At 35.3% G+C, this 11,440-nt stretch overlaps 1 protein-coding gene across 1 annotated transcript; it reads right to left on the bottom strand.

Annotated features, from left to right (window-relative positions):
- Positions 1 to 1,585: 1,585 nt before the first annotated feature.
- Positions 1,586 to 6,046, bottom strand: LOC117634066 (serine/threonine-protein kinase D6PKL1-like). Its single transcript, XM_034367971.1, has 3 exons — positions 5,838 to 6,046; positions 2,977 to 5,093; positions 1,586 to 2,641 (listed from the first exon to the last, which is right to left on the bottom strand). The coding sequence occupies exons 2-3, from the start codon at positions 4,845 to 4,847 to the stop codon at positions 1,795 to 1,797; spliced, it is 2,718 nt and encodes a 905-aa protein (XP_034223862.1). The 5' UTR covers positions 4,848 to 5,093; positions 5,838 to 6,046; the 3' UTR covers positions 1,586 to 1,794.
- Positions 6,047 to 11,440: the final 5,394 nt, after the last annotated feature.

Genomic DNA, 11,440 nt, shown 5'->3' with positions numbered 1-11,440 from the left:
TAATTTTGTTCTGGTTGACACGTGGCGCAATATGGGTGGGGGTCATTTTTTATATATTTAAAAATAGTACAGCCGTGCGGCTATACTATTTTCACACAGTGGGCTGCTCTGTTTTCGTTTAGAAATGAGTACAGCCGTTCGGCTAGACTCGATTTTTAGCTAATTTTGTTTTTAAAAATAGTATAGCCGGGCAACGTTACTTGTTTTGTTTGAAAAAAAAAATTTATCTTTATTAATAAATAGTATAGCCGAGCGGCTATAGTCTTTTACATGTGTATATATATATATATATATATATATATATATGCATGTAGGTACGTATTTTTAAACAATACATTTGTATTCTATACACGTCTCACCCTTTCTCTTAAAAAGAAAACATACAATAGTCGTATTGTACATCTATATACTTATTTCTAATGCTTTATACATGTATTTTTTACAAAATTTTCAATAAGACACAAAAAATTCACGTATTATACGAATAATTCTCACATATAATATAAGAGCAACATATGTTATAAAAATTATATTAAAGTATCATATAGTAGAAGATTAATATCTACTTTGCAAATTAAGATCTATAAGGTATAAATTAATGCAACTAGGAGGGTCCATTTTCATTATTAATTTTTTTATCAAATAGTATAGCCGGGCGGCTATACTGCAATTTCTTAATAAAAATAATAGTATAGCCGAGCGGCTATACTTATTTGTTGACGCGTGGCATTAATCGATAGTGGTTCTCCCTTTTTTTTAAAAAAACAACACAGTAGTACAGCCGGGCGGCTATACTCCATGTTTTGAATTTTTTTAAAAAGACATGGGTTGACACGTGGCGGTTCATGAATGGGGGATCCTCTTTTTATATTCAAAAAGAGTATAGCCGGGTGGCTATACTTGTTTGACACGTGGCTTTAATCGATAGAGGTTCCTTTTTTTTTAAATTTATAAAAGGAGTACAGTCGAACGGCTATACTATTTTCACACAGTGGGCTGCTATGTTTTTGTTTGGAAATTAGTACAGCCGTTCGGCTATACTCGAATTTTTTTCTAATTTTGTTTTTAAAGCAAAATTAGAAAAAATGGCAAAAGGCAAAAGGCAAAGAATGGTAAAACATTCAAAATATCAGAAAATTCCATTTGTTAATGCAAACATTAAGAATTGAAATCATTAGATAAATGAGGATAATATGGTAAATTCACACTTTTGCATAGTAAAAAAAAATTTTAAAAAAATAATCAGATAATGAATCCTATTTTTATGGAACACAACTACCTATTATCTAAATTTAAATTTTTTTAAAGAAAGCCTTTCGCAGGCGCAGAAGCGCGTGCAAAAAGACTAGTATATTATAACCGAGCTTCTATATTGTTTGAATGTATTGATATTTAAACAGTATAGGATATATTAATTTGTCCAAAGTATAGCCGCACGGCTTTACGGTTTTAATATATTAATACGTACAACGTATAGCCGTGCGGCTATACTGTTTTAATATATTAATATAGCAGCCCAGGTAACATCCATACTCGAAGACCCCGACAATTAGCCATATATGCTGATTTAACTTTCCCAGAAGCATTCCCGAACAGACTAATAACTAATAATATGCGAGGCTGTTGTACAAAAGTTTTGAATCTGATACGATATATGCGCAGCCATTAATGAAAATTTAAGAGAGTATGTACTGCTACTAATATACAGAAAGCTAGCTGGAAAGGAGGAGGTCTTTCAAGAAGTAATATAATACACAAGCAGACAGCTTCTCCTAAAAAAAAGTGATTTTTCCTCTAAAATAACTCAAACTCTAGGTGGTCTCCCGTAGCTTTAAACTCCAAATACTTGGTATTCTCCTGAGCAGCAGGCATGTCTGGAACTTCAAAATCACAAAACTCGGGCAGTTCCGGTGGGATGGCACAACGTATTAGGGCCCAATTCAGGCCCTCAAAGAAAGGATGTTGCTTAATCTCACCAGCCCCTTTCTCTGATCCCAACCGATTCTCCGGCTCCTTTACCAACAGCCCTCTGATGAGATCCCTAGCCTGGAAACTAACAATTGGACCTTCTGGGAACCTTAGGCTCTGCAACACCACATTGGCTAATGTTTCCTCATTGTTGATGCCTTTAAACGGTGTTCTGCCGTATAGAAGCTCGTAAAGAAAGATTCCAAACGTCCACCAATCGACTGCAGCTCCATGACCCTCTCCTTTGATGATCTCAGGAGCCAAGTACTCATGGGTCCCGACAAAGGAATTGGACCGTGCATCAGTAGGCTCTGCCACAAGCTGTGGCAATGATCTGACTTGGGCTGCAGAGTCATTTTTGGACTTCTTCGTTTTTGCAGCAGCAGGTAAAAACCTAGGGCTGAAGCATGGGACGTCACAGGAGGGTTCCATGCAGAAGGGCTCAGCGCAGCTAGATTGTGTGCATGGACCGGACAGTTTTACACGATCAGCATTGCATGAAGGTGATTTCAAAAGAGTTGGACTGACAGTGCACCTTAGAGACAGGTCAAAATCTGTGAGCATAATGTGACCATCTTCCCGCACAAGAATGTTTTCTGGTTTCAAATCCCGATAAACTACCCCAAGCATGTGCAAGTACTCCAAAGCAAGGAGAACTTCAGCAACATAGAACCTGAAAACACAAAGTGGCTTGAATCAGTTTGCAATGGTGCGATATGAGAAATACATACAGAACATAAGAATGAGCAATTATAAGAAAGATCCATTTAGCTAAGTTATCTCAGGTAAAATTCCAGCCCTAATTTAATATAGAAACAGATACTAGATTAGGGGCGAATCTAATGCTCAGTTTCCCAATTGAATTACACAGTGCAATGGATAATTTATAAGAGATGACCAGGAAAAATGAGGATGTCATGTAGCAATTTCTCAAAAATAGTGTAACAATAGCATCCAAAACAAAATGCATGCCCTGATATGTATAGATCTTATTTCAAATTTTTCTACCTTGTCGCTGCTTCAGAAAAACACCTTCCTGACTGCTTCTGTCGAAGGACATGAAGATCTCCACCTGGACAATACTCCATAACTAAACATGACAGATTATCTGATGTGAATTGGGTATACAGTGTAGGGAGAAAAGGATGATCAAGCATCCTCAGTATTTCTCTTTCAGTCTGAGCCCTTGGCATCTTCTTCCTTCTAGCCAAGAATTCATTGTCCATTACCTTTATGGCAAAAAGGCAGTTCGTACTAATTAGTTCAGCAAGATATACAGTTCCTATGTCTCCACAACCAAGCTTCTTCAAAAGATTGAAGTGTCTCAAGCCCAGGACTCCATGCTCCAACCGAACGTGACGGATAGCCTCCCACCTCACATCCTTTGACATGTGAGGCTTATTGCTACAACTAGACCCACTCATATTGCTCTCATCACTCAAACTCGTACTACTACTATACTCTTGGCTACTTTTTGAGCTTTGGGAGAACTCCCCTTTTTCTTTTGATTTTGGGTTCTTTTTTGCTTTCATGATGTCAGCTCCCCCTGTATTGCCAGTCTTACTGCTGTCTAAGGTGAAGCCTGGTTTACTTGGACCTGTGTGCACATTACTTGAGTTTACTTCTGCAGTAAGACTGTTAAACTGGGGCACCAAAGAACCTTGATTTGATTGTTTGCCAGCACCTTTCAATGTACATTGGCATCTCTCACAGACCAGCTGACTTGTGCTAGGATCAAAATCAGCATCAACTTCATTATAATTACTAGAATTGCAGGCCACAGAACTTGAATCCTGCCTTATCTTCTTCTTTATGATAATCCTATTCCTGCTGGCTGGTTTTACGGAGCGGAGAGTATTTCTGGATAGTTTGCTTGTCGTATTGCCGTTGACCAAACTAGATGAAGAAGGTACTGCATGCAACTTGACTTTCCGCCCTGGTTTTGCAGCTGATACCTTACTTGCTAACTTGGGTTTGGCAGGAACATTTTGAACTACTGAAGTGTTACCACTTGTAGATTTAACTTTCTCTTTCTTCCCCAGCTGCGCCTTTATTTTTGTCGGTAACATGGTTTTTGCAGTAACGTTTTCAGCAAGTTCTGAAATATGGTCACTTGAAGATTCAATTTTCTCTTTCTGTCCCAGTTCTGCCTGTATTGTTTGCACCCCAACTGTCCTTAGCATGGACGTACTTTCCTTTTGCAATGTTGTGCTCCAGGAAATATTTTCTGTTTTCCCGATGGCAAATCGAGGAGAAGAATGTGCACTCTGGCTTGATGACTTCATCTTCGCCATTTGAGGATGCTCAGGCATATTCTCACAAGTATTTGAAATGCTTTCTTCTGGCACCAGAGAGATCTCAACCATATTTCCCTTATTTTCACTTGAGGACGGGCCAGATGTACTGGCTTCAACTACAACTGCATTGTACAATGTCTTGATCCTCCCAGCTTCAGAGACTCTTGAAGGACTTGTCAATTTTGATAACCGCTTCATAGCAGCCATTTCTGATGCCTTGGTAATAGAGAGTTCCCTTAACGCCTGCTTCAGAGTTGCTGGCTCTGAATTCCCAATCCCTGGTGAGCGAGACACACCCACTGTAATTGGCTTCTTCAAGGCATTCTTATTTAAAGGGCTAGTGCCTGCTTGCTTCGAATTATCTGAACCCTTGGATGAAGCTTTGAGATTGATTGCCTCGAAGAGCTTATTAATATCATCTTCTAGAGAATCCTTGTATCCCAGTTTTAGAACAGGAGGCTTCCGATCTCTGTCACCCCTACTAAATCCAGAATTTGGTCTACCTATTCCATGAGAAAATTGACCTGTAGTCAGCTCGTCTGTTGCTTCAACAATTTCAGAAGTACCCATAAATGAACCCATTTCCAGGTAGAGATTCTGATCTTTGTCACCCCTACCCAACCCAGAAGTACCAAAACGAGGAAGACTATAGTCCAGCAAGTTTATAATGATCAGCTCCTTTAGAAGCCGTTTAGGTAAAGCGTTTAGGTAAAGCTTCTGAGTTATCAAGTCACAAGTTGTGACTTAGACTGTTCTTTACCATATAAAACTAAACTGCGTACATCATGCTATATGTCTTTTCACTTCGAAATATAATAAATCCATGCCCTGAAATTATCAAAAAATTATGAAAAATATTAGTCAATCAAAGGCAGAGGTAGTTTGCTGTTTGCACTTATTTGTACAAATGGAAGTAAGGATAAGCCACTCAGTCACAAGCACAACATTACAACACTGCTTGACCAAGCATTATTAGCATTGAAAATGCTAAAAATACAGTCAAAGAATAATTTCAACATCACATAAAAGTCATATCAGAAGGAAAAATACATCAGCAAAAACAGATTTCCAATCAATATAAATGGGGTATAAAGGGTGCACCTTTGCCATAAAAATAACATATTAATCTTTACAAGAAATACCCTTTTAAATAAAAAAGAAGCAGACTATTCTAAAATGAAAACTTTTTTTATTTTCCTTTATTTAAATTAACAAAATACAAACAATATGAAGCTAGACCCGGTTGCCATCTTTCTAGTTTCTTCTAGTTTTTAAGTTTAATCAGTTTTTTTTTGCATAGATTTGCTTCACCTCTGCTTGCCCATCACCAGGACAAGATTCACCACCCATTTATCCACCAAACAAATCAAACCAAATCACAAACAAAGCCAATAACTAAAAATAAAATAAAAATGATTCTTTTTGTGTTAAAAAAATAAATAAACGGAAAATGCCAAGCTTCCTTGAGCTCCTGAAGCTCCAAAAGAATAAGCTCTTGAAGCTCCTGGAGCTCAAATCTCAAGAAATGAGTATGCTTAAGGCAAAGCAGATCGGAGAGACGAAGAGCAGTACCTGATGGAGATTCGTCTACAAACGCATTGGGGCCAGATTTAGCGAGCAAATCTGAGGGAAGGGGAGAGATTGAAGGAATCTGAGCGAGGAGAGCGAAAAACCCTTGAAACCCTTGGGGGATGTTGTGGTGAAATGTGGAGGAAGCGAAGATGGGTGAGAGAGAGGAAAGCGGTACAGAAGACAAGCTAACAACAAAACACTGTTTCTCTCTTTCCATTCTGGCACTGATTATTTTGAAGGCCCTGGGGCCACCGTATATGTCGTGGGTCCCATCAACGTGAAAATTATTTCAAAACCATCTTGGGATTATCCAAATCTCAGTCGTTTTGTGAATTTTAGGCTGGTTTTTTTTTTTTTTTGTAAAAAAAAGGGAAGTAAATTATATGGAGAAAGGTAATGAAGACTGTATTTTTACTGTTTTCATGTTTCTACTGTGTACCATCTTTTTACTGTTGTTATTGTGCAGGTAAATTCAGCCGCATGTATAGATTTTAAAAATATATATACATTACATAGTACATAACATGTATACATATTTGTAAGAAAAACAATATACAAATACTAATTTTCAAGGTAGAGTTTGTAACTCTAATATAATGGTTAACCACATTTACCCCAAAACTTCAAATACTACTTCTCTAAATGCTTGGAAAACATCCCTTTTTTTACTACATAAATATTTGTCATTTTATGAATAATGCCTGTTATAACGTATTTATGTGTTGTTTTGACTTTTCTTTAACTTAGTGTATTGAAGTTTGAGATCCTGAATCTATTGCCGACCTTGTTGAAGATATTTTTACATTCATTTTTGTCGTGTGCCTATAACACATATACCGCGTTGTCTAATGACGACAATGCACATAATGACGTGATGATTTATAAAGCAAACTAATTTGTTTGAAAGGAAAACTACAAGTTAATGTATTTTATACAATGTAGATGTAGATAGTAGTTGTTAAGGTTGGTAGCCAGGTTGACTCTCCCAAACTATCAATACATTAGAGTATTTGAAATACTTTAATAAACTTCATAGGCAAAAAGGACTTAGTGCAAATACAATGTACAAAATAAGTTCATTGAAGTATTTTTGTAAATTGATGGTTGACTTGTCATCTTTCAATAGCATAATATTGACAATGAATGAACCAAAAATTGATGGTTTACCTAACATAAGATTTATTCATCTTTTGACAAAGTTTCACAAAAACATCTATATGAGACAAAATATGGGCTATCATATTTCAACCCCCATCTCATAATTAATTTACCTGCTAATTACTCAACCATGATTACATTCAACAAACTTTGCTCCGGGCTACAAGCAAAAAAGAGCCACTATAATCATTCTTTATCAAATGTAGCAATTTTAGCTAATGTGTATAATTAAATTTCTTAAATTTTAGTTAATGCGCGTTGGGGATTCAAACTTCATACCACAACCTACAAGTGAAGACATTTTTTCACTAAATTAGACGCGCGTTGACAAAATCTTATATTTGTATGAAAAATTACTAAAGACATGGATTTCAAATTGAAATATAAGCACTAGATTTTGCATGTGTATATAATTGTTGTTGAATGCAATGTCTGTTTGTTTCTCTTTAGGGCAAATAATTGAATGCGATGTCAGTGTTTTTGGCTTATGGAGGTGTACATCGCCAGGAAACACAATTTTTCTGTACATGTTTGGTTTCTACCGACTTCAATGCCCCACAGTGAGTCCAATAATGATCTTCTTGGAAATGAAAACGAAATTTGAAATGGGTTTCTTCCAAATACAACATGGTTAAACTTGTGCACTGATATTGTTGGAGCCCACCATTCATTTTGGTGTAAGATTTCATCTCCATGTAATCTAAACAAAGATTTCACTTGTCCGAAAAATAAAGTATCATTTAGTTGTTAGGGTTAGTCTTTATAACACTTATAATTATTCTTAACTCTCGAGTATGTCAGTCCTCGCAGTCTGACAATGTAAGAATATTTCAAACATCATAGATTGAGATTTGAATATCTAACATCGAATAATGACAAGCATTTGCATTCGATCTGTAACTCTTAACAAATACATCGTATGTAGATGGATACAATTATACTTATTATGAAGTGAAACATTCTATTTCACATGATATATATGCCAACTCCGCGACTTTGGCCGGCCGATAGGGATGGTTGGTGTTTGTCTTGGCCCTCAAGTTGAGGAGTTAAACATGGGAAACCATAATGACTATATAAAGTACCCTATTAATTTGTTAATCCCGAGCCCTAGTCACCTAAAGTAAGGCAATGGCCATCAAACTTCTTTTCTTTCTTTTTTTTTGGCTTATTTTATGCAGGGAGGGGGTCACACAAACTTTACTTTGGGATCAAAGCTTTGAATGAAATTATGTTGAAAGCAGCCTTCTAACTTATACAAGGCAGATGGAGTTGCCTCAAGATAATGATTTGCTTTGTACCCTTTTGCTTTTTTTCTTCTTGAATATCCTTTGGTTTTTTTGAAATGTTTTGCTGGGGTGAGACCAGCTACTAGCGAAATATCCTATAGCTATGATTCATAGTACACTGATGTTGACTATTTTGGTCAATGAATATTGTTTTGAGCCAAGAGTTGCCTAGCACTTTATAGACATGGAAAAGCACATACATTAAAAAAATTAAAATAAAATAAAATTTTAATGCATGGTTGAGGTCCACTGTGGGAGTTCTTATTTTCTCAAGATTTGACTGTCTATTATATTATTATTAACTATATTATTGGAATTCAAGAATATTCTTCCCTTTTATTAACGGAAAGAGATGTTTCCAAAATAATGTGAGATGAAATTTTCAATGTGAAAAATGTGATTTTTCAAGATTTGTTTTTTTTGTTTTTTTTTTTTAACGGTGTGAAAAAAACGTGATTCTTAACTAAGGGGTAAAATAGGGCAGCTGCTCTACCAAATTCATTACCATTTTAAATGGTACTAGTTTTATGAATTTGGGTCACCTGATCCCAACCTGAGTTAAAGCATTTGAATGGACAAGTAACAGTATAATTGGGCTCAACTCAAAGTTCATAGATCCAATTGGCTTAAACCAAAGCCCAAGGTACCTTCCCTTTTTTTTTTGGGTTGGTTTGAGTTTTGCAGAGAGGCTAGAATGAGTGGTTTTTGGTTACCAAAAAAAAGGAGGGGTTTTTGTGAGGGGTCATAATGAGGGGATCCTTAATAACCGTTTGATTCAGTGCAAAATTATTATTGGACTGTTAAATTGAACTCCCTCATTGTAACTCCTCAACATAGGAAAATCGAAAATAAAAATTATGGTGTACGGGTAACTACTCTTATATAACCACTTGAGTTATAAACTTCTTGGAAAGTTAAAGGTATTAAGATCAATTCAAGATTTGTATGAATTTTTTAAGTCGTTTGGATAAAAATCTAAAATTCAAATATCAACTGAGATTTTGAAAATAATTGCTATTTGGAAGCTACATTTGTAGCTTAGAATAGAAGAGAGGCCAAGAGGGTGGACTTATTTTGGACGAAGGGATGTGCTGACTTCTAGACAGAGGGCTGGGCTGATTTTTAAATTACCAAAGTTGGGTTGCACCTCTAAGCCTATTTTAAAAAATCAAGACCGGGTTGGAGTGGCTCCAGCCCAAGCGTATATCCACTCTTCATTTTTCTTGTTCTTATCTTTTCATGTATTATCAAAAAAATGGTGAGAACGGATTCTAACTTTACCAAATGGAATATTAGTTGAATTGACTCATAATTTTGGTGTGCTTCCAAGTGATCCTGAGGTTCAAGCCTCCATGATACTCATGTGTGCAAATAACCCTCCCTCTTCTTAACTTTGGAGGAAAAAAAAGAATTCTAACAATAATAAGAAAATATTTTCTCATACAAACATATTTTAATAAATAATACAAATAAACATTTAATTTGGAGAACCATTAAATGGTGCCGTGGGACTTTTTTTATGTATTAATAGAAAAACTTGATACCAAAATATTTAAACTCTAAGAGCACTTCCATCCATTGTGCCATGACAAAGGGCAAGTTAAGACATACACTATTCACTTGAATAATGTTTGCCCTACCCTTTTTAATTTTGCTTTCTCACCTATTGCCATGGCAAATAAAGGCAAACATTATTTATATGAGATATGAAAAATTTGTATAGAGTTTTGGTGTGGGAAGTAAATAACATGGCAAGGTATTTATATATAAAAAAACTTCTGAAAGTGTTTTTTAAATTTTTTGAGTATTTAAATTGATTGTTGATGTCACGTTGACAACAATTCAGGCAATTGTTGCTTCTTAATTGGCTCTAGTAAATGGGCCCATTCTTACCCGATCTAACCTTTTATTGCTGTGGGCATTAATTCAAGACTGGGCTGCCTTTTGCTTTGTTATGGTAAAAGTGCTATAAGCTTGTTCCAAATGTTAGTCAAAATAGGATCACCAATGTCGCTAAGAGAGGATATCACTAAAAGAGAAAAGTAGCTATGACAAATTATTATAATTATAAAAAAGTCGATATGAGGAATTCCATATTAAAAAAAGTCGCAAAAAGATAAATTTTAAAAATATATTTTTGTTTATGGTTTATTCAGGAAGAAAACAAAATTCTGCACTGGGTACAAAAGAACCGTGGATGGTAAGTAGAAGTGGGTCCTTTTTCTTTTGTTTGTTGTGCTATCAAATATTTTGGTTGACCTCTTTGCAGCATTAAGATCAGATAATTTATCCGTGATTACTATTAACAAAGATAATGATCATTATCATCACTGCTGACGTCAACGGTTTCGTTCCAGAAAAAAAGACCGCTTTCTAGCCGCTATGTGCCGGTCGCAAATCTTTTTTTTTTTGCTTTATCGATGGACAAATAGAGTTTTTTTTTTTTTTTTTTTTTGGGGCTTTGCTATATATTCCCATAAATTAGGACAATTGTAAGTTGCCAAACATGTAGCACAGTATATGAACCTGTGCTTCTTCTGGGCACTATACATTTTCCATTTTCCACATCAAAGCAATTAAAAAAAACATTTTTTTTAGCAAGCCAATGGGAAATGACCGTGATCGAGGGATTTCTATTTCCAACAACCTCGGATCAAATTGTGTTCATACTACATGTTAGTGTTCTTTGTACTTTTTATTTTTATTCATCTAATAAAATTATATATATTTTCATTCCAAAAAAATATGAGAAATTTATTATTCGCATACTATTCTTCAACTAAATTGATCTGTTACTTAATATAGTCACATATAATATATATATATATATATATATTTGGAATATTCGGATTTGTTCTGAAAATGATGGCAAAGCATGCAACCACTCCGAGTTGGGACTTATTTACAGATAAAGTTCTCTCTAGGGGGTGTTTTTCACAAGCTTGAGTTTCAAACGCTTGACCTTACAAAGTATCTAGCTAATATTTGAATTTGTTTGGGAGTGTTTTAAAAAAAATTAAAATCACTTATAATTAGATTTGACAGAACAAATTAAAAGTGTGGTTAACAAAAAAATACTTTTAATAGAAACGCTTATGAGTATTAGTGGTTCTTATGCAAGCAGTCTCAAACTATCGCTATACTGGGAGACTTATT

This window comes from Prunus dulcis, chromosome 7, assembly GCF_902201215.1.
Source record: "Prunus dulcis chromosome 7, ALMONDv2, whole genome shotgun sequence".
Taxonomy (NCBI): domain Eukaryota; kingdom Viridiplantae; phylum Streptophyta; class Magnoliopsida; order Rosales; family Rosaceae; genus Prunus; species Prunus dulcis.
The sequence above is the reverse complement of the archived record's forward strand: the minus strand, read 5'-3'. Positions and strand labels throughout refer to the sequence as shown.

What these genes read in the sequence shown, in the direction of transcription:
- LOC117634066 (XM_034367971.1), bottom strand. Translation starts at nt 4,847, where the DNA reads ATGGGTTCATTTATGGGTACTTCTGAAATTGTTGAAGCAACAGACGAG. An exon ending in TTTTCTGAAGCAGCGACAAG is followed by an intron (nt 2,642 to 2,976) that starts GTAGAAAAATTT and finishes TTGTGTTTTCAG; the next exon opens with GTTCTATGTTGCTGAAGTTC.